The 24,194-nt window shown below is 37.2% G+C and overlaps 1 protein-coding gene across 14 annotated transcripts in view; it reads left to right on the plus strand.

Moving 5' to 3' along the window:
* Positions 1 to 3,057: 3,057 nt before the first annotated feature.
* The window catches only part of znf740a (zinc finger protein 740a), a 29,866-nt gene continuing 8,729 nt past the window's right edge, over positions 3,058 to 24,194 (plus strand). For 2 of the 14 annotated variants that reach the window (XM_053227075.1, XM_053227077.1), the window contains exons 1-15: positions 3,058 to 3,209; positions 4,765 to 4,920; positions 5,107 to 5,283; positions 7,328 to 7,474; positions 9,060 to 9,186; positions 10,048 to 10,131; positions 12,851 to 12,934; positions 15,515 to 15,598; positions 16,176 to 16,259; positions 16,859 to 16,942; positions 17,217 to 17,300; positions 17,720 to 17,803; positions 18,792 to 18,875; positions 20,976 to 21,059; positions 22,058 to 22,141. In XM_053227075.1, coding sequence (XP_053083050.1) covers positions 4,876 to 4,920; positions 5,107 to 5,283; positions 7,328 to 7,474; positions 9,060 to 9,186; positions 10,048 to 10,131; positions 12,851 to 12,934; positions 15,515 to 15,598; positions 16,176 to 16,259; positions 16,859 to 16,942; positions 17,217 to 17,300; positions 17,720 to 17,803; positions 18,792 to 18,875; positions 20,976 to 21,059; positions 22,058 to 22,141 — 1,336 coding nt within the window. In that variant the 5' untranslated portion in view covers positions 3,058 to 3,209; positions 4,765 to 4,875. The remainder of the gene's footprint in view (positions 3,210 to 4,764; positions 4,921 to 5,106; positions 5,284 to 7,327; positions 7,475 to 9,059; positions 9,187 to 10,047; positions 10,132 to 12,850; positions 12,935 to 15,514; positions 15,599 to 16,175; positions 16,260 to 16,858; positions 16,943 to 17,216; positions 17,301 to 17,719; positions 17,804 to 18,791; positions 18,876 to 20,975; positions 21,060 to 22,057; positions 22,142 to 24,194) is intronic. The other 12 variants (XM_053227083.1, XM_053227081.1, XM_053227078.1 and 9 more) reach the window with 12 other exon arrangements.

The raw sequence follows: 24,194 nt of genomic DNA on the forward strand, positions 1-24,194 counted from the left end.
TACGCTGAAGCATTAAGAGTTCCTTTCACTGGAACTAAGGGGCCAAGCCCAACTCCTGAAAAACAACCCCACACCATAATCCCCCCTCCACCACACTTTACACTCGGCACAATGCAGTCAGGCAAGTAACGTTCTCCTGGCAACTGCCAAACCCAGACTCGTCCATCGGATTGCCAGACAGAGAAGCGTGATTTGTCACTCCAGAGAACACGTCCAGTGGCGGCGTGCTTTACACCACTGCATCCGACGCTTTGCATTGCACTTGGTGATGTGTGGCTTGGATGCAGCTGCTCGGCCATGGAAACCCATTCCATGAAGCTCTCTACGCACTGTACTTGAGCTAATCTGAAGGCCACATGAAGTTTGGAGGTCTGTAGCTATTGACTCTGCAGAAAGTTGGCGACTTCTGCACACTGTGTGCCTCAGCATGCGCTGACCCCGCTCTGTGATTTTACGTGGCCGACCACTTCGTGGCTGAGTTGCTGTTGTTCCCAATTGCTTCCACTTTGTTATAATACCACTAACAGTTCACCGTGAGGAAACTTCACGAATGGACTTATTGCACAGGTGGCAACCTATCACGGTACCACGCTTGAATTCACTGAGCTCCTGAGAGCGACCCATTCTTTCACAAATGTTTGTAGAAGCAGTCTGCATGCCTAGGTGCTTTTGATACACCTGTGGCCATGGAAGTGATTGGAACACCTGAATTCAACGATTTGGAGGGGTGTCCCAATACTTTTGGCAACATAGTGTATGTCACGCTCAAAGGCACTAAGATCACATTTTTCCCCATTCTGATGTTTGATGTGAATATTAACTGAAGCTCTTGACCTGTATTTGCATGATTTTATACACTGAAAACTCGAACAAGTTGACTGTATTGATTGTACTTTCTTCGTAAACACACAGAGTCGATGAGACTAAGAGGATCACCTTGTGCAGGTATCTACCAATCAGAGCGTTAGTTCTCTTGTTGCCAGGCAGAACTCCTCGCATGGCCAATCACATCAAAGAAAAACCAGAGTGAGCTGTTTTACTGAATCATGAATTCTGTGTTCTTGAAATCTTAAGTTTATGTATTCTGTAGGTAAATAAGTTTAACTAACTTAGATTTTTGATTTATGGGTACAAAACACAACATTTTAAGTAATGGTTAGTCATGATTACTTGATTGTTTTCCGTAAAGACAACATTAGGGTTTACAGTGTACAGTGCACTGCTGATGCAACACGGTTGGCTGGATTGGATAATTGCATGAACGAGCAGGTATACAGGTGAGTGACAGAGGAATCAACCCATCATGTCTTGGAGAATTAAAGTGAGCGGGGCCATCATTTCAGGCTTCTGAATCTGGTTTGGGTGCTTCCTGTAAAAGCATGTGTGGGATGAAGAGTTGAACTGAACAGGTAACAACATGCAGAAGAGTGACATTGTTCTGAAGGTGTGTGAGGCAGAGCGCAGACCTTACAGCATTCATAACGTCCAGTTATATTACATGTTAGTCAAATATTAGTGTTACAGGAAAGTTCAATCCAACACACTAAATGTCTTGTTGCAAAAAATTACATTTCTTTACACTTTCTCTAGATTTTTTAAAAACAAAAAGTCAAAAAAGGGTTTCTGTACAAAAATTTCAAATTGTCTGTCAAAGAACGGTTTGAAATAGTGTCAGAATTTGGAAACATTAAAACATCTTTATATCATGAAAAGTTGAAATGTTAATGTTACAGAATTCATGGGAAATATTCAGTGGAGTGCATAGTGTGGTTTCGCTTTACACAACCGTACACACTGTGAAGAGCAGAACAGATTTCATAATCAGGACAGGTGCGTCAGGACAGGGTCTGATTCACCTGATGAACAAATGTTAGATGACGTGTAATGCAGTTAACTTTTGCCATCATCACTAACCCGGCAGGAACAAACCCAAGATGGTGACTGAAGAATAGAAAGTACAGTTCGAGTAACACACTGATAATAATCCTATTAATCGGAGAGATGATGGGCTGAGACGCCGTATAGAGCTACGCATGAGCTGCAGTCATTTACTGTACATTTACCAAAAAATGGCCTTTTTCCAGAGAAGAAACATCTGTATGTGGAAATCAGATTACTGCAAAAGGTTTCCTGAGAAATCTGATTAACACTGAATAACTTTCCCTCACATAAGTATTACAAATATTTTTCTATTTTATTGGGTGAATACTACAGCAAGAAAGACTCAGATTTCACATATCTTAGTCCTTCAATACTTTTGTTGTTTTGTATTTTTTGTCTATCCACCTCATCGGCATGTTATGCGTTCTGAGATGCTTTTCTGCTCATCATGGTTGTACAGAGTGGTTATTTGAGTTAGCGAAGCCTTTCCTGTCAGCTCGAACCCGTCTTCAGCTCAGTGCATGTGCAGGTGTACAGGTGAGTTGGTTGAAGTTTCAACCGACTGTGTCTTGTTGGATTTTTTACCTGAGAAAACATTAGACGATGGTGTAATGCAGTGAATCGTTATCTTCACTGCTAACACGTCAGGAACAAACGACGACTGAAGAACAGAACTTTACGGTTATAGTTACAAACTGAAAATAATCACATTAATCAGAGCGATGATCAGGTGAGACGCCGTACAGCCCTCAGAATGAGGTGTACAGATGCTCCTGATAAATTGGATGGTCAGTTTAATGTTATTGAACTAATTTTTAAAAAATAAAACTAGGAAAAGAGCTGCCAGTGTAATACAGAATATTTGTTTAACAGTGTAACTGATTTTTTTTACTCCATGGGAGGAACGTTTACTGGCTGTATAATGTGTTTAATATTTAATAATTTAAAAAAAATCTTTTAAAAAAATCTTTATCCCTGAGACGAACCATGACTGAAAAATCTACAAAAACAATGATTTATTCACCAAAATCAATCAATAATCTTACTCATTAGCTAACCATAGTTAACAGTGAACTCATTAATATCGAAATTGAGTCTTTATTGATTTCAGGAAACAAAAAACAAATCGTGATTCAAAGGCGATTAAACTGTAGAGTCTCTTTCGTGCGCGTTCTCGGGAAGCACTTCCGGGTTTGCGTCGAGTGCGCGTTCTCGGCGAGCACTTCCGGTGCTGTTTCCTGTGTTTGTAAACTGTAGCTCGCGCTAGCTGATGTGGACGCTGCGATAAGGAGCCAGTTTTTTTTAGCCACATACCAAAAGCCTAGAAGGTAATAAACTAATGCATTTTTTTGCTCTTATTAAAATAATTCAGTGTGTTTTGCGGTGTTTAGGATGTTGTTTAACTGAGCGTGCATGCATTCTGTGTGATTTTATATTTGCTAAAAGGAATTGTTTTCGAAAGGGAGTGGAGCGCTAACGATACTTAGCACACAAGCTAACGAACTATGCTAAGCTAGCGCTGGCCTGCTTTACTTAAATATCTGTATACGTATCTGTTAGCATGCATTAGCACCTAAAACCTAGCTAGATTGTTGTTTTTTAAATATTTGAACATCTTTCATTTAGTAATATATTATCTTTTGCCTATTTTCTTATATATTTGTTGTGTTAGCCAGCTAACTAAACAGAGAAAGCTAACCATTTTAGCTGATCCTGGATCAGAAGTTAGTTCGGTAGTTACATTTGCGGAAAATTATAAAGATAAATAATTATATTGATAATTGAGCTAATACGATCTTTTATTTCAGGTGATAAAATAAAATGCTGGTTGCAACGTGTTGCAAATTTCTAACAAAAATAAATCGAAGCAATAAAAAGTTTCTTGTTTAAATGGCAGACAGAGGAGGTCACGTGACATCATGGCTGGCCGATAATATCGAAAATCTCATATCGCAATTCTTTCCTGATTTAGTTTGAAGTTTTTATTTAGTAAAACAGACATACCAGTTATTCTTAACAGTTATAATATAAGCAGCAATTATCGTATGAATCAAACAGAATACGAACAACGTTATTCGTAATTTTTTTTAAAAAAAATATTGACGTAACTTTATAGAAAATGTAATTTTAAATATTGATAAAGTCTCATTATTTAGTTCTCGGAGGTGTTTTTGGGCTTTTACGAAATAAGAAACGAACATCACGCACCACGATCCAGCTCGCATTCGAATTAGTACGGACTGCGTGGTTCGAAAAATGTTAGCTACAGCTCCTGAGTCCTAGCTAGCTAACATATTGATGGTTGTCATGGTAACGCTGAACATTTTTTGACTTTTTGGTTTAGCCTCTCCTGCTAGCTAGTTTACTAGCAGCGAGCTAAACGGCTGGTTACGTCGTCACGATACTTGCGCGTGTTTACGGTTCGATTTGACAATCATCGCTCCATTTATCTGTTCTGTATCTCTCTCACTTTCTCTCTCTCTCGCTCTCTCTCTCTTTCTCTCTCTCTCTGTGTCTCTCTCTCTTTCTTGCTCTCTCTTTCTCTCTCTCGATCTCTCTCTATCTCTGTCTCTCTCTCTCTCTCTTTCTTGCTTTCTCTCTATCTCTTGCTTTCTCTCTCTCTCGCTCTCTCTCTTTCTCTCTCTCGCTCTCTCTTTCTCTCTCGCTCACTCTTTCTCTCTCTCTTTCTCTCTCGCTCTCTCTCTTTCTCTCTCTCTTTCTCTCTCTCGCTCACTCTTTCTCTCTCTCTTTCTCTCTCTCGCTCACTCTTTCTCTCTCTCTTTCTCTCTCTCGCTCACTCTTTCTCTCTCTCTCTCTTTCTCTCTCGCTCTCTCTCTCTTTCTCTATCTCTCTCACTCTCTCTCTCTCTCTCTCTCTCTCTAGGACAGGACGAAAACCGGTGCCAGATGATAGCAGTGGGCGTGTCCTATTGTCTATTGCATCATCCTGAGTGACAGCTCCTGGCTCCTCCCCTTGTCCCTGTCCTCTTCTGTGATGTCACACATACCAACCACCTCGGTCCGTGACCATATGAAATGGGTCAGTCTGTGCATGGTCCAAACCCACCAGCTTTTATTTATTTCCTTTTATTCTTCATTCTTCATCGTTGTTATTTTCCTTTTTTCATCCTCGTGTGTATGTGGATATTTTTCCCTGTAAAAGATAAATGATTGTACTGTTAATAATAATCGTTATAATAATATACGTGTGTGTGTGTGTGTGAAGGCGGGGCTGCTCGGATGTGAAGCCGTCCTCTCCAGCATGGCTCTGATGCAGGCCAGCACCATTTCTGCTCCAAAGAAGATGATGACATCACTGGCTCCGCCCCCTGTTCCGGGTTCCACTCAGAGGGACCCGCAGGGACACATGGGCTTAACGGCGGCCATGACCTGTCCTCCTCTGGTGAGAAGCTTCAACATCACACGCTACACACACCAGGGAAAAGAGACAGTAACTACTGAACTCACCTGTAGGTACCGAACTTCACCTGTAGGTACCGAACTTCACCTGTAGGTACTGAACTTCACCTGTAGGTACTGAACTTCACCTGTAGGTACTGAACTTCACCTGTAGGTACTGAACTTCACCTGTAGGTACTGAACTTCACCTGTAGATACCGAACTGCTGATTTACCTGATGAACTTGACCATTAACTACTGAAGTGTACATTTACCTGCAGAACGTTACCTGTAGATACTGAACTGTTCATTTACATGCTAAAAGCTACCTGTAGATACTGAACCTTTCAGGCAACTACTGAATATTATTCAGCTAACTTACTGAATGTTAATGGTAACTACTAAACATCACTGGTTACTACTGAACATTATTGATAACTACTGACCTTTACCAGTAGATACTGAACTTGGCTATTCACTTCTGAACAGAACAGTTAACCGCATATACGCTACCGGACTACTGAATGTTACAGGTGACTGACTTCGTGAATGTTAATGGTAACTAACTAGCTTGACCACTAACTACTAAACAGTAGAGTTAATTGCTAAATGTTACCTGACTACTGAATGTTAATGCTGAATGTTGCCAGAAAGTTCTGAATCTCACTCGTAACTACTGACTGTTACCGGTAGATACTGGACTTGATTTCAATGACTGAGCTGTACATTTACCTGCTGAACGTTACCTGTGATTCTCGAACATTGCAGGTGACTACTGAACTTGACCATTAACTACTTGACAGTATGTTAAACTGCTGAACTTTACCACTGACTACTGAATGTTACCGATAACAAGTGAACATTACCTAAGATTATTTAACGTTTCCGATGACTACTGAACTTTACTTATGAATACTGGACATTGCTGATGACTACTGAATGTTACCAATGATTACTGAACGTAACCACTGGCTGTTTAAAGTTACCGGTGACTACTGAACATTACTTGTGTCTGCTGAACGTCGCCAGTGACTACTGAACTTTACCTATGACTTCTGAACGTTGTCTGTGACTACTGAACATTATCTATGTCTACTGAACGTCGCCTGTGACTACTGAACGTCGCCTGTGACTACTGAACGTCGCCTGTGACTACTGAACGTCGCCTGTGACTACTGAACGTCGCCTGTGACTACTGAACGTCGCCTGTGACTACTGAACGTCGCCTGTGACTACTGAACATTATCTATGTCTACTGAACGTCGCCTGTGACTACTGAACGTCACCAATAACATACTGAACTTTACAGGTGGCTGCCTCACATTGTTTAAAGTTACCGCTGACTACTGAACTTTACCTCTGACTACCGAATATTACCTATGACTACTGAACTTTACCTATGACTACTGAACGTCGCCTGTGACTACTGAACATTATCTATGTCTACTGAACGTCGCCTGTGACTACTGAACGTCGCCTGTGACTACTGAACGTCGCCTGTGACTACTGAACGTCGCCTGTGACTACTGAACATTATCTATGTCTACTGAACGTCGCCTGTGACTACTGAACGTCGCCTGTGACTACTGAACGTCGCCTGTGACTACTGAACATTATCTATGTCTACTGAACGTCGCCTGTGACTACTGAACGTCGCCTGTGACTACTGAACGTTTCCTCTGACTCCTGAATGTCACCAATAACATACTGAACTTTACAGATGGCTGCCTCACATTTCCTGTGAATTACTGAACAGAACACTGTCACTACATCAGGCAGTGCAATGATGAAATACGTCCACATGTAGCCAAAAACATTTGTTCTTTAAAAGGCTTGTTTTAAGTAACAAACATTTAAATGGCGATTGTTTTTTTTTTTTTTTTTTTTTTTTTTTTTTTTAAAACCATATTATTTTACTTTGAAATTAATAAATCATATAAAATTGTGAGTAGTGTTTGAAAAGTGAAAAGGGTTGCTTAATTGATTCCAGAATGCATTGTTAACCCGTGTGTGTGTGTGTGTGTGTGTGTGTGTGTGTGTGTGTGTAGCTTGTCCGTAAAGAAGGCGACATTCACGCCCCTCGCCTGCTGGACGAGAAGGAAATGCGACCGAACGAGGACATGCAGCTGAAGAAGAAGAACAGGAAGTCGGGAACGCCCTGTAAAGTCCGAGAGCAGGAGGGGAAAGGAGGGAAGGTCAGTGCTGGGAGGCTGTGTGTGTGTGTGTGTGTGTGTGTGTGTGTGTGTGTGTAGGCGAGTGGGGGTGGTTGTGCATTCATTTCATGCATTCCCAACACACACACACACACACTTCCTTAGTCTAAGTTTGTATATTTGTAAATTTCTAAAACATACTACAGTTGTATAACATTCTGGAGTGTTATTTTTGAGCTTTTACTTATGAACTATTTTGTGTGTGTATGTGTGTGTGTGTGTGTGTGTGTGTTGGCTCAGTGCATGCTATACTGCCCACACATTGTGTGTCTCTGTGTGTGTGTGTGTGTGTGTGTGTGTGAGGGAGGAGGTGTTGAGTTTTGGTGTGGGGGAAGGGTGAGGGTTTCTCAGAAGAAAAGACAATGAGCAGGACAAGAAGATTTAATGTTTTAATTTAAGACGGGATGGTGTGTAGTTTTAAAATAAAAACGTATAATTTTTTTTAAAAAACAATTGGGTTTTTGGACCTCAGAGGCATTTTCTTCTTTTTCTCCGCACGTGAAATACTCATTTCACTCACACGTTTACGGCGTACAGACAGTACTCCAAAATCTTTGCAGTATATCTTACAGTGGAAACGGTTCTGTACGTATAGACACTTACTGCACTTTGCTTTTGTGTGAAAATTTATTAGAATTAATTCTGATTATTTGCTATCAAACAAAAGCAGTAATTTTAAAAAAAGCCCAATCTGGCAACCCTGCCCTTTACCGTCTAGGTGAAAAAAATAACAACTCTACGGAGCTAAACGTGACACGTGATCGCTGATTGAGCAAATCAGCAGAACATCTCCTTACGTATGTTAATTAACGACATTTTTAACATCGTTCATCACTCAAAGAGAATTAATTAGAGAATTAGTATTTAAACTGTACGCAGTTGTGAATAAGGACTATGTGAAGATTAATGTGTTAAACAGCTGATATAAGGCCCTTTCGCACCGCTTTAGTTCCAGAACTAAATGTACAGTACTAAAGTACTGGGCGATTTTGCGTGAACTATTTCCCAGTACCGTTTAAAGGGCTGCATTCGCACCGACAGCGGGCGCTAGGAAGTGACGTAAGCCGGTCGACAGCGACGTCATTTGTGCGCCGCGTTCAACAACGGAAACAAAGAAGAACAACGTAAACAGCCGGAGGATGGAGGACGCTGTGATCGGAGCTGTGTGTTTCTGTTGTGTCTCGCGTCCATCTATCGCTGTTCTCCATACTTGCGGAATAAGTCGACGCTACAGTATGTTTACGCGGCGTTTTAAATCATGGCAGGTGAGGGCGTTTTCCTACGCGTTTGGCCAATCAACGTCTACTTGCGTCACGGATAGAACCAGTTGTGCTGGTTAGACCCTGCTCCGGAGTAGGAGCTCATCTGGTTCTCGAAAAAGGCAGTCGGTACTAAAATCACACCCAGTTCCAGAGGTGACAAAAAGTGGGTAGTTCCACAATTAGTTCAGGAACTATGAAAAGGTTCCCATGGTGCGAAAGGCCCTATTTAAACAGCGGGGCTCTGAACATCCCGACACTATGGACGAGCTTCCTCGTGTGCGATGACCTTTATTTCTGTCTCCCAGGCTGTCGTGGTGGACGAGAACGGGAATTGTCCGCTTTCCAAAGTGCAGAAGAACTTCATCTGCGATCACTGCTACGGCGCCTTCAGAAGCGGCTATCATCTGAAACGACACATTCTCATTCACACCGGTACGACGCGTATTTGTTTCAGGAAGAAAACATCAGCATTCTCTATGTAGTTTTACTTTATTAGTAGTATTTATTTATTTATTTTAATTTTTTTGTTGTTTTTTATTTTTTTTTTTTATTTTATTTTTTATTGTTAAAAGGTTTGTTTTTATTTTATTGTTAAAAAATGTACATAGAATTTTAACTACTCAGCTTTTGACTGTCTTTTTTAATAATTTCTTTTATTTTATAATTTAAAAAAAAAATTTTAAATTAAATTTAAATAAAAATCAAATTAAATTAATATAAAATTATTGTTAAAAGGTCTTTGGTAAAAAAAAAATGTAGGTTGAATTTTAACTACTCAGTTTTTTACTGTCTTTTTTTTTTTTTAAATAATTTTTTATACTTTTTTGTTTTGTTTTATTACACTACATTGTTATTTGTAATATTTTTATTATTTTACTTTTTTATTTTATTTTTATTGTTAAAAGCTCTTTGGTAAAAAAACTTATGTTGAATTTTAACTAGTTTCTACTGTCTTTTTATTATTTTATTAATTTTTTTAATTTGATTTTTATTGTTAAAAGGACGTTTTTTTTTTTAAAAAAAAAAAGTGCATTAAATTTTAGCTACTCAACTTTTTCCTGTCTTTTTTAAATAATTTGTTTATTATTTAATTTTTTCTGGCATTATTATTGTCTTTTTTTTTTACATTTGATTTTTATTGTTAGAAGGTCTTTAGTACAAACAAAAAAAAGTACATTGAATTTTAACTACTCTGCTTTTTCCTTCTCTTCTCTTCTCTTCCTCCCTCTCTCTCTCTCTCTCTCTCTCTCTCTCTCTCTCTCTCTCTCTCTCTCTCTCCCCCACCTCGCCCAGGGGAGAAGCCATTTGCTTGTGCCATATGTGACATGAGGTTTATTCAGCGTTACCACTTGGAGAGACACAGCCTCACTCATACTGGTACGAGAAATTCTCCTTACGTTTCTTTTTCCTAATAAAATCAGAGGAGTTTCTTAGTCACAGCCGTGAAATGTAGAAAAAGTGGAACAGTCCTCCTCATTTATTCATACGAGACACGTAACAGTGAGAGGAACTGATGTATAATGTACTAAATAACATCTGAAATTTGGTGAATCTTTCTGAAAAACGATTATAGACAGGAGCAGAAAATATTGTATATTGTGTGTATTAATACAAGTTGTTTATTTTTACATTTTAGTGTAATATTCTTACGTAGATACTTCTGATATAAAAGGAAAAAAAGTCTAGTTTCTAAATGGGATAAAATACAAGAGAGGGATTTTTTTAAATATATTGAAATGATATTGTTCAGTGTAACTTTATTCCCTGGAATATTGCATTATACTATATATACTAAAATATAAATAAAATAATAAAATAAAAAGTACTTTACTCTATTTAGAGCTCTTCAGTATAAAATATACTGTTCAGGGTTTCTGAGATCGAGTGCAACATATCAGTAATCCACTTAATTTGCTGAGAAGGTGTCAGTTTTTTTGTTCTTACACCAAAAAGTGAAAAAAATGTTGATTTTCTGTAGAAGTAGGTAGAAATTTTGGAAGCATATGGACAAACTTGGCAGAGAAAATTCCCTAGTTCTGTTTCCCACATAGCACTTTAATGAAAATTTGATTTGAAAAAAGAAAAAAAAAAGGACAAACAATATTATTTATCAAATTAAAATTTAATATTGGTGCTGAGATTTTTCTGAATTTAGCATCTTGGACGCAAGCATCGAAATATTTGGTTCCAGTGACCTTTCAGTTTCTACTGACCCTGTTATCATTCCAACAAAAGCTTAAATCATGAAGCTTCATTGTTGGTTAATAAAAGCTCTAAGTTACAATTATGGCAGCAGTTAATATCATCAAGAAGCAGCGTACAAATACAGAGAATCTGTGGGAAAAAAATTATGAAAGCATCCCACTAAACTGCTACTCTGGAATAAATCTCGCTCATTAAAACACCATTCGCGTCAGACGCAAAGTTCACAACTTGTTTAACTCCTGAGATCGAGATTTATCTTAGCGTAACCATCTCTTTTCTGACATTACTGGATATAATTTTTATTTTCTTTCATGTAGTAAGTGTTTAAAACTCACCAGTGCTCTTCTACACATTGATACTCCTTTTGTTTTAGTCTGTGCTAGTTCCGTACAACACACGTTATTATTCGGAATATAATATATTCTTATTGTCCAAATGGCAGACAAATTTTTAGCAAAAAATTGAACATAGTCTAATATATCGTTAATTATCTAACCTAGCACAACATCCTGTCATTGACCGAGATATCATGTGAGCTAATTTAATGAAATTTATGGAATCTAACCAATAAATTTTTTATATGGTGCCTTCTGAAAGTATGCACTTTTCCCTCATTACTATAAAATGCATATTTTTCCTCATCAATCTTGCAAAAAAAAAAAAAAAAAAAAACTCCATACTGAGAAAGCAGAACCAATTTTTCAGTTAATCTTCAACATATAATAAATGAAGTGCATTTAGAGTAGTATTCAGACCTTTTTGCTATGACACTCCAAACTGAACACTTTGTCTTTCCATTGATCGATCTTAAGATGTGTTTACAACTTTTTTTTTTTTTTTTTTTTTTTTTTTTTTTTTTTTTTAACAAACTTTTATAAGCTTGTCTGTGCTGAATTCATGATATAGAAAGGAACACTTCTGTCTATAAAAATCCCCAAGACATGAGGTCATACGAATGATCTTTAGACCTCAGAGACAGGATTATGTCGATATCTATCTGAGAAAGGAAACCGAAAATTTTTGCAGCTTTGATGATCTGGAAGAACATAGTGAAGAACATAGTGGCTTCCAATGATTACTCTGGAATCTGGAACCCAGTCAGACTGAACAAATTGGGAAGAAGAGCTTTAGTCATGGAGGTGACCACAAACTTGATGGTCACTCTGAGATGGAGATGGAAGAAACTGCTATTAAAGCAACCACGTCACCAATAAGGACTTTGTAGTTGAGTGTTTAACAAAACGTGGTGGTGGTAGCATCAGGTTGTGTTAGCTGGCAATGTTTTTCAGCAGCAGGAACTGGGAGGTTCTTCAGGATCAAGACAAAAGCTGCTTAAGTGTGCTCAGTTGGGATGAAGAATTACCTTCTAACTCAACAATGACCAGACACAACGCAGGTGTGAAGTCCATAAATGCCCTTAAGTGACCCTTCCAGAGCTTCATAATAATGCTCCTCATAAAACCTGACAGAGCTTGAGAGGTTCTGCAAAGAAGAACGAATCTCTTGATGAGGTGGACCTTCTAAACCAAGTCAAATCCATCTGGGCCGAGCTTGTAGTATCATTCCCAAGAAAACGGAGGTTGTATTCAATGCTAAGGAGCCTCTATACTGAGATAAAGGGTCTGAATACTTGTAATTGTAATAGTTTTTTTAAAAAATTACTGTTAATAAATGAAAGAAAATTGAAAACTTGTTTGTTTTATTATGGAGTATCTTCTGCAGATTGATTACGAAAAAATAAAACAAGGAAAAAGTGAAGGGGTCTGAATACGCTCTGAATGCATGATCGATGGTCTCCTAGTTGTCATGTTCCTCAGAATAGAATAATTCTAGATCCTAGAATTTGATATATTTTAGGGCATATGATTTATATCTTGCTCTGTGCATTCAGGGGTGAAACCGTATGCTTGCACCATGTGTGACATGCGGTTTTTCCAACGTTACCACCTTCAGAGACACAGCCTCATACATACGGGTAATGACCCCTCTTATCCTAATCACTCGCCATGTTTTACTGTTGCCGTTGGTTACATCAAAGCACTTTACATCTTGTTACTCATTTGCGTAACCTTTGATTGATCAGTAAGCTTTTCCATACATTTTCCCTATTTTCTTTCTGCTTACTGCAGTGCATAACTATTTCTGCGGTTTGCCTTTTTCCATTGTCTGTTTCGCATGCTAGATGTTCGTCAGCATGGCTTCTGATTTTTTTTTAATTAAATTTTTTAATTTATTTATTTATTTTTTTTAAAGCAATCACTTGTCTATATTTTGTGGTTCATACTAAACCTTTTTCCCTACTATAAATAACATTATGGTTATTATGCAGGAAGTAGTCGTTGTGCCTGCAACCATTTTGTCTGCAAATATTATATATATATGTTTCTCGGCCAGTATTCTGCAGAGTATCCACAATATTCATGAGCCTGTCAATATTTTGTGTGAAACACATTTTAGGGCAAATGAAAATAGCTGACAGTAACTGTAACTAAGCGCTAATGCAGTAAGGGGGGTGGGGGGTATGCAAAACAGCAGCACACATTGTCCTTCCTTGTCCTTTCAAATAGCAGAAAATTTTCAATTAGTGACAAAAGGCCACGTAACTGAATACATTTTATCTGAAGGGAGAACCTTTGTCACATTGAATTTACCAGGGGTTCTCAATTTTTTGGGAGAAAAAATGTAAATGCTAGCTATTGTTGCTATGTTACAGCTTGTCAAGAACAAATTGGGTTTTAATTTTTTTTCCCTCCAATTTTCTCCCTAACTTAGTCTTGGCCAGTTCCCACCCACCAGGCAGCTCTCCTTTATCACATGACAGCTACCAACGAGGGTGGGCGAAGACTATCAAGTTCGTAACACACTTAGAGGAAAGCGCTATCTACCCACTTCCACATGCAGAGACACCCATGATTGGCTAATGTCTCTGTGATTGAAAAGGGAGAGAGAGTATGCCATCCCTCCCATCCAGAGAGTGGCTGATTTTGCTCTTTTGGACTCCTGGACATGGATGGTTGTGGCATCATAGGAATTCAAACTTTCAATCTCCAGGCAAAAGGGCAAACACTTTTCTGTCATGCCATCTGGAAGCCCTGGTTTCGGTCTTTTGATCAGGTCAAGAAGCCTACTTGATGTGTTATATCTTAATTGCAGATGATAAAATACTTGGATACATGGATCCATTTCGCTACCTTGAGGGAATTGTCCCTTTTGCTATAATAACTTATAGCCATATATAGAGTGTGATTTTAAAAATAAGGCATGGTTTCAATACTTGGACTTACTGCTTTGTCTTCTAAATGGCTTCCTGATGCATTTGGGGACATACCCGATGCATCAAGCTTTTATGCATACCTTGGCATTGGGTTAATTCTATAGGGTCATGTGGGCCTTGGGTATGGTATAGAGTCAAGTGGGGATTAGATATAGAATAGAGTCAAGTGGATTTGGGTATGGTAAAGGGACAAGTGGGACTTGGGTATGGTAAAGGGACAAGTTCGACTTGGGTATGGTAAAGGGACAAGTTCGACTTGGGTATGGTAAAGGGACAAGTTCGACTTGGGTATGGTAAAGGGACAAGTGGGACTTGGGTATGGTAAAGGGACAAGTGGGACTTGGGTATGGTAAAGGAACAGGTAGAACTTGGGTATGGTAAAGGGTTAAGTGAGACTTGGGTATGGTATAGAGTCAGGTGGGACTTGGGTATGGTTAAGGATCAGGAGGGACTTGGGTATGGTAAATGGTCCAGTAGGATTTGGATGTGGTATAGAGTCAGGTGGGACTTGGGTATGGTAAAGGAACAGGTAGGACTTGGGTATGGTATAGAGTCAAGTGGGGATTAGATATAGAATAGAGTCAAGTGGACTTGGGTATGGTAAAGGGACAAGTGGGACTTGGGTATGGTAAAGGGACAAGTGGGACTTGGGTATGGTAAAGGGACAAGTGGGACTTTGGTATAGTAAAGGGTCAAGTGAGACTTGGGTATGGTAAAGGAACAGGTAGAACTTGGGTATAGTAAAGGGTTAAGTGAGACTTGGGTGTGGTATAGAGTCAAGTGGGACTTGGGTAAGGTTAAGGTTCAGGTGGAACTTGGGTATGGTAAATGGTCCAGTGGGAGTTGGGTATGGTATAGGGTCAAGTGGGACGTGCGAATGGTATAGGGTCAAGTGGGACGTGCGAATGGTATAGGGTCAAGTGGGATGTAGGTATTTTATAGGGTCAAGTGGGATGTAGGTATTTTATAGGGTCAAGTGGGACTTGGGTATGGTAAAGTGTCATGTGGGTAGAGGCCAAGCATTTACTAGTGGGTCGAAGACCAGCATCTTGCCCAATAACTGTTCACACACAAATGTTGCAAATATTGTGGATACCTCCTGTCTGTTCTGCTCATGTGTAATGCACTGCCAAAAAGCATGACATTCAGTCTTAATGTCTGTAAAACTGACATGGAACCCTGCAGTTGTAGGAACCTGCAAATTACATATGTGTTGGATAAAATGGGATTAAATGTGTTTTGATCCTGACTGGGAGCTAATCATTTGCTCTGTGCGTTTAGGGGTGAAGCCCTACGCTTGCTCCATGTGCGACAGGCGTTTTTTCCAACGCTACCACCTGCAGAGACACAGCCTCACTCATACGGGTACGGGTCGTCTCTCTTTACAAATTTGCCTTGTTACACCTGGCTACGCTTATGTGCAATTTAGCACTGTTGCCAACTTTTTTCCTTTCCAAAGTGTCAGGCTATTTTTCTGCTCCAGCAGTTGACCAGGATTAATGGGTTTGGAAGTACGACATAAGGAAACCCACAAGGTCTTCAAGATTTCACAATCTTTGTTTTTTTTTTTGTCATTGCTTGAGTAGCAAAAAATACAAGTTCCCATCAAACAGATACTTGGAAGTTAATCAAGCTTTTATAGGTTGAAAGTTGACAAGCAGTGCTGAACTCCAGTCTGAATTGCACATCTATTTCTCCACTGTGAATATTATTGGTTTGATCTTCGACTTAACAGAGTTGGCAACAATGCATTCAGGTCTCAGCTTCATTTATCACAGTTTGTTTGGTGTACTGCACAGTCTATGTTTGACTGCAACAAACTCGAGTATGGATGTGGTGACTTGAAAATAGGTCGTGGGGAGGGGTGTTAAAAACATACTGAACTTTAACTGTAGTTTCACTGACTGTCGAATCCTGACATAATGGTACTCTGTATGTTTAGGGGTGAAGCCGTATGCTTGTTCCATGTGTGACATGAAGTTTTTTCAGCGTTACCACCTGCAGAGACACAGCCTAACCCATACGGGTACGGGTCGTCTCTCCTTACAGATTTGCCTTGTTACACCTGGTTAAGCTACTGTGCAATTTAGCACTGTTGCCAACTTTTTTTCCTTTCAAAAGTGTTAGGCTATTTTTCCACTTCAGCAGTTGACCGTGATCAGGACTTATTAGAAAACCTATGAGGTCTTCAAGATTTCACAATTGATGGTACAAAGTTTTGAGAATGACTTTATCTTGGAAATGTTTTGTCATTGCGTGAGCAAAAAAAAAAAAAAAAAAAAAAAAAGTTCCCATCAAACAGACGCTTGAAAGTTAATCAAGCTTTTATAGGTTGGAAGTTGACATGCAGTGCTGAACTCCAGTCTGAATTGCACATCTATTTCTCCACAGTGAAAATTATTGGTTTGATCTTCAAATTAACAGAGTTGGCAACAATGCATTCAAGTCTCAGCTTCATTTGTCGCAGTTTGTTTGGTACCATCAATGTTTTGGCTGCAACAAACTCGAGTTTGAATGTGGTGACTTGAAAATAGGTCGCAGAGAGAGGTGTTAAACACGTACTGTACTTTAACTGTAGTTTCACTGACTGCCAAATCTTGACATAATGGAACTCTGTATGTTTAGGGGTGAAGCCGTATGCTTGTTCCATGTGTGACATGAAGTTTTTTCAGCGTTACCACCTGCAGAGACACAGCCTAACCCATACGGGTATGTGTCTTTGCAACCTGACCACTTTGCTGAACTTCTTAACGACTTTCTCGAGACCTTAGCATGGGACTGATTACGTGCATGCATTCAATAATTGCAGTTAAGAAACTGATTTAATCTAGTCTCATTAAAAACTGCTCTGACCCCAGTTGGATAAACATTCCCATGATTTTTTTTTAAACTAAAAATGGTCCCTCATGTTTGGCTAGAGAGTGACCATGAACTGAAAGAAAAAAAAAAAAAATCCATGCTAATACAATGATACTCTATTTAGGGGTGAAGCCATATGCTTGCTCCATGTGCCATATGAGGTTTTTTCAGCGTTGTCACCTTCAACGACACACTCTCACCCACACGGGTACGTGTCAATTTCCTGTGCCAAAACATATCGCTTATTAAACCTTTACCAAATCCACATGTCTAATCTTGCCAATTTTGGTTAGGTGTGTTTTTTTTTTGTTTGTTTTTTTTCTCCCCAGTAATATTTTGATTTCTCAATTCTCAATTTCATTCTCCTCCTTTCAGCTTTTTGTTTGCTAATTTATATACGACCCAGAGTTTGTGAAAACACTACATTTAACTGTGTTTTTTTTAGTTTTAGTTTTTTTTTTTTTTTTTAAATTTAAGACATCTAAAAGCTGTATGATTCCTAGCTAGTGATGAGAGGTAGAGATAAATGTAAAACATTTGTAAAGCTACAATTTGAAGCTTAGATAAAAGTTACATTCTTGGTGAATATCGAAATCGCGTATTCTAATATTAGTACTCTGCGTTTAGGGGTGAAGCCATTTGCTTGCACCATGTGTGATATGAGGTTTTTTCAACGCTACCACCTCCAGAGACACAGCATCACCCATACGGGTATGTCTTGTCTCTTTATACTCAATCAACCCCAATGCAAGTGACTTTTTTTTTTTTTTTTTTAAAGTATAATCTGTTAATTCGTAAAAATAACGGTCACACAGGAATGATCACAGATTCTTAAAAGAATTAGATTTTGCTCCATGCTTCGTGTATTCTTGAATGTTATGTTTTCAGGCATGAGATTTCAAACTACGGCTAGAAATGAGTAGTTTTAAACTTCATAGAGAAAACTTTTAATTGTCTTCTGTAGTAAATATATTCGTACACAATATTTCCTAATACTGTCCCACACATGCCCTCATTCATATTCATACTTCGTATAAGTATAGCTGTGTTAGTTTACAACACGAAATTATGTTTAATTTAATTAATTTTTTCTCCCCCAATTCTATACTATACTTCTCTGCATATATGAAGTCTTAATGGTTTCTGAACAGCGTCTCCATTTTAGGTTTAGTGCAGCAACAAAACAAAAAATAAAATAAACAAGGTTGTTTTTTGGCTATAATTTACACAGAATTACTGATTAAATTAAATACTACATATCCCTTAAATGAGCTGTTTTTTAAAACAGATCTAACAGATTTTTTTTACATTCTTGAACAAAAGGTTTTTTTTTTTGCCTTTGCTGCCAAAATTTAACATAATTACCTCAGATTTCCAAAAAAAAAAAAAAAAATTAAACTATTCAGTTGCTAGATTGTGTCGTAGCTTTTTAACAAACAACTAGGCTAACTCATTATCATATCGTTATGTATCAAAAATTTTGGAAGAACAAACTAAAATTTTATGGTAAAATTCTGGTGGTGAAAATTAACTATTGATTAAGAGCCTTGATTTAAATTTTTGAGGAAATGAAAAGTTTGAAAACTGACCACTATGAAAGTATATATAAGTGAGCTGTTGTAAATGACTTGGCGTGTATTTATTTTTTTTTTTCGACGTAGCGAATGCACATGACTAATAATTTGCTCTGTGCATTTAGGAGTGAAGCCTTACGCTTGTTCCATGTGTGACATGCGTTTTTTCCACCGTTACCACCTGCAGAGACACAGCCTCACTCACACGGGTATGTGTCTTTCTACCTTAACCCACTATTCTGTAGAAATAAACCACACGCATGCGACCTGAGCACTGTTGCCAACTTCTGTAACGAAAATTTAACAAAAAAATCCTGATTGAATGATGAATTGATAAACGTTTAATACAATTTCTGATTGTTGTCAACTGTTATTGTTCCAGATTACACACATTACTCTTATAGATACTCGTGTGCTAGATTGATTATACTTAAAAATACTTGTAGCAGTCTTATACAGAATTCTAGTAACATTATACTGCTATATTTACACTTATATTCTACTTAGCTTACTATACTCAGTCTTAATAGTATAACTATATAATAAATAAAGTATAAAAACTGAATTAACTATGTAAGTGTAATATTTATGCATTGCATTACAAGTATTCTTATGTAATTACACCTTTATTGTACATGTAATACATAAATATTTATGTACTTACTTTTATAGTGATATTTTTACAGTATACTCATCTACTATACTTTTATAGTTATACTGTTATTATAGTATGTATTATTTTATTCTTATACTTTATATATTTACATATACCTACTTCCATTATTATACTATATACTATATTTATCAGGTATTCATTATACTTGTGTAACGATACCCAGAGTCTACTGCTTATACAATACTCATTCTGTATAATACATTTCACGCTATATTTATCTGTGCTGCTTATATCGTAAGCATTAGGGCTGCACGATATTCAAGAAAAATGCGATAACTTGTTCAATAATGCGATGCGATAATGTAGTACGATAATGCTATAAGTGTGTAAAATCAATTTAAATTATATTTTAATATCTAGAAACCAAAAATGACATAACCAACTTACATGTTTCATGTTCTTTTGCGTGCTCTGCTATCTGCGTCGCCCAAAAACTTTGACTTTTCGTAACTTTTTGTAATCCTTCACTTATCGTAAGCCCTCGTGATACAAATATCGCGATATTTCGATATATCGCGCAGCCCTAGTAAACATGCATACGTATCACTCATACTATTTTTAGAGTGTTAGAATTTGTTGTCCTTTTATTATATTAATTTTTAAACTATTCTATCTGCGCTACGTTGAGTGTATTTATATTTATAGTCGTACCAAAGCTATCTTCTGTATGTAAACCTTCACATCCTGAACATCATCTTTATCAGTGAAGTATTTGATCTTAAATATAGAAGAATAACAAGAAATATAAAAATGTTGATTATGATCTAAGTTGGCAACACTGTTAAGAACATCAGCATGCTTAATCAAACCCTAAAGGAACCACACTGCTCTTGCTATATTTTATCTTTTTAAGTATTTTTATGTTGTGGAATCCATAATGCCGATGTTTACTTTTAATATACCTGTAATATTCACCTTTTAAGGCAATCTTATAGGAATAAACAAAAACAACCATACTCTTACGCATTAATTGATTGTTTTTAGGCATGTGCCGATTTTATGAATTATTTTTTTTGCAACATATTTCCTATAAATTTATACAGTAATTTCCTAACATTTATCCCAAGATTTACAATATTTTTGCTCTGTGATATAAATTGAGAAATTGAGCAGCTAGCTTGCTCTAAAATGACACCTTTTACATCAAACCTTGTTTTTAAATGAACAGACTACAAAAGTGAATTTGAAAAAGATGTACTTTTCTTAATTCTTTGTTTTAGTAATGTTCTCAAAGTAAGGTGGTCATTTAAAATTAGTTTCAAACATAATGTCACATGAAATGTTAAAGCTTATTGCAAAACTTTCTAATTAAACTACAAATGTAATAATCACAGTAATATTATTGCATGTGTTACATCACAGTGTCGTGTAACGGTTCATCGGCACATGCCTAAATAAAACCGTATTATCCATTTATTAAGTGCTCTTCATTACAATTTTTAAAAAAAAATTTATGACCAAACTTCTTTATAGATGCATTATTTTGCTGATTTGTAGCTAACTAACCTTTCTAGCTACTTATTAAACTTATTATAGCTAGTATCTGTTTGCATATCGCTGATATGGCTAATACAATTATGTCTTATTTTTATTTATTTATTTACATTTATTATTTTTTTTTTTTTGCACTTAGGGGTGAAGCCCTATGCGTGTAACATGTGTGACATGCGTTTTTTCCAACGCTACCACCTGCAGAGACACAGCCTGACCCATACGGGTAGGTTTCGTCTCTTTATACCACTTGCGCATGACGGACGTTAAAACTCAACACAACAAACTCGAGTTTGTAGTTACAACAGATCCATATTCCCGAGCTAACATAACCAAATTCATTCATAAAAAATTTATAATAAATATTGTTACAGCAACATTTCAGCACTACACATCATAATTATGAACAATTGTAGCTTTTTTTTTTTCTTTTTTCTTAATTGTAATTATTGAATTTGGTTGGAAGTTACTGTGGAAGCCTAGTAAATTAATTTTAACCTTTTTTTTTTTTTTTTTTTTCCCAAAGTTTTGGGCTTATTTTTTCTTTCATTCATCGTTTAATTATGCGTTTTGCCAGGTATATATTTTTATATTTAATTATAGATTTTAACCTGTTAGCCAGTCAAGAGCTTCATCAAACAAAACTTGACAGGATCAGGAAAAAAAAAATTATCATTAAAAAACCTTTAGAATCTTTAAAATAATCTTTTTTACCATTGTGAAATTAATTAGACAAAAAAAAAAATTCAGTTTTATTTTAAATATTGAACTGAAATATATTGAAATATTTAAAAGTACAGAGCAGAAATTGTGTCCTAAAAGCTACCTGTATTTATTTTCTGCAAGGTTGAGAGATTTGTAGCTATAAAAAATTTGCATTTAAATTACAAAAATTACATTATTTGAATAGTTATATTCATCTATTTTGAAATTCCTGTCAATATATAAGCCCTTTTTGAACTTGAAGTAAAATTACTGTAACTTCTTTTCCCTGAACATTGTTTATTAATAGTTAATAAATTTAAGTAACATTGTGTAATGCTAAAATCTCCGCTACATTAAGGAAATGACTTAATAAAACCGATTTACATCATTGTGATTATTTTGTTCACCGTGATAAGGTTAGATAATTACGAGGATATAATTTCATATAAAGCGTATAATTTCAGCGTGTACGTAGAAAGGCCGGGGTGAATGTGAATGATTGGTGCTCTGTGTATTCAGGGGTGAAGCCGTACGCTTGCTCGATGTGCGACATGAGGTTTTTTCAACGTTACCACCTCCAGAGACACAGCCTCACTCATACGGGTATGTGCCTCTCATCGACACGCAAGCAATCTTAGCCTTCATGCACTTCCTGTTTGAATTTGTGATATGGTAAAGTCTGGAATGTCCAGTGTTGTGCTTTATGCGTTGCCATGTAATACAACACCATAACAGATGTGTACAGTGAAAGGTGGCGTGAGTCACACTCTTGCACATTTCACTATCTGTAGTTTCGGATATCCTGCAGCAAGTTATTTTAAGAAATCGTTTAGCATTCTGTTTTGTTTTTGTTTTGTTTTTAGACTTTTTTTTTTTTCCTTTTAGGAACATGTTATTTTTAGCCACAATAAGCACCTTGCGGTTAATATTAGTGCATGTGCCCGAGGCTTTGACCCCTTCATGAGTAATACGGTTTGTCAGTATCGGACCAGGACAGCCTCCGTTAGTGAATTGTGTCCACTTCGGGCTGTTGTGTACGCCGTTGTGTAAAATAACAAACTCTAAAAATAAACTGAAAGATCACCACTAAAGAATTTTATCTCATAGAAACCTTTTTTTTCCCCCAAAAACATCTCTCCTGCTTGTCATTTTGATACAGTCAGCAGTCATAACTGATCTTTATTCTTCTGCTTTTGGTCTGATAGAGACACGTTTCTTGCCCCGATGCCTTTCTGCTTCAGTTTTCGACTTCGAACACAGCGAAGAAGCAAACCAGGATGCTAAATTAATACATTTCATCACGTTTACATTTATATAGAGCACATGAACATGTGTGCTGATGTGAATTCTGAATGAGCCAAGGTGAAAACGTTTTCCCGCCGTGTGCCAGTATGCGGTGTTCGGCTTAACTCTGGAAGTCAAAACTCAGACTTGCGTCATTTTCAGCCTTCGTGCGTTCGAGCTAGCTCGTTCCAGCAAAGCTAGCCAGCTAACTGTGATGAGTGATGTGTATTTTCCTCCTCAAAACAGTGAACTGTGTAGTCGGTGTTATAGATTTAACAAGCTTGTATATACAGTGTAACTCGTTTAAAAATAGACATTCTGCCTTGTTGTTAATGCCGTGAGCCGCCATGATGATTTAACGGCACTTTGAATTAATGAGTAGGAATTCCGAGTTCAGGGGCGTTTTATTTGGCTTTTTATTTGGTTTTATTTGGCTTTTCCTAGTCGGAGGTGCGAGTTTTAGTCGAACGCTGCGCTAGCATCATTAACGCTTCTCCACTTGCACTTTTCATGTCGTATCGCTGTTGAGATTTTAGTGTAAGTAAGTTAATGGAAAGGAAATAAATAATAAGACTTGTTTATATTTAATACATGAGCGTCAAGTGTAATTCGTTATTTTACCATTTCATTAGCAGGAAAGTGCAAGTGTACGGAATTCTGCAAGCGCAAAGAATGACGAAGCGTAGTATTATTATTATTATTATTATTATATTAGATATTATTAAAATATTAAAACTTAACTGAGCAATGTCTCTGTAATTGGATACTAATTAAACGGCATGTTTTTCCATTTTTTTCTTTGAAACCATTGGTCCAGATTCTATCACTCAAGTTAGTAGGTAGAGTTTACAGTGCTAAACCGATCCTCAGAACCTGTAAACGAGGTATTTCCCTAAAATACACTAAAATACACACACAGTTCTGATTTAGTGATCGAAAATACAAAACTGACTTCCTCTACGAATCACTGGAAACGTGAAGATTGGAGCAGATTCTGCATCCACATGACTGATCATGAGTGATGCAACATTTAAATTCTCAGATTGAGCCTCATTTATCAATCTTTTAGTAAAGTTGTGTGTAAATGTTTGTGCAAGCCAAACTGAAATTAAAACTAAAACTCAAAATTAAAGCTAAAGTTCAAATGAGCTGATTTTCTTCGTACGTGTGTCTACGTTGATGAGCCGTAAAGTGCAACGCGTGTTTCTGACGCAGCTCATTTGCATGAAGTGACGCCCACAAAACTCCATAAAAGGTAAAGTGGACAGACAGCTGGGAGCACGAAATGAATGATCAGGGTAAAGCCTGAAAAACAGAAGTGGAAGTTATTTTTACTCACTAAATAATAATAATAATAATAATAATAAGCAAG

The sequence above is a fragment of the Pangasianodon hypophthalmus genome, chromosome 20 (genome assembly GCF_027358585.1).
Source record: "Pangasianodon hypophthalmus isolate fPanHyp1 chromosome 20, fPanHyp1.pri, whole genome shotgun sequence".
NCBI classification, from domain to species: domain Eukaryota; kingdom Metazoa; phylum Chordata; class Actinopteri; order Siluriformes; family Pangasiidae; genus Pangasianodon; species Pangasianodon hypophthalmus.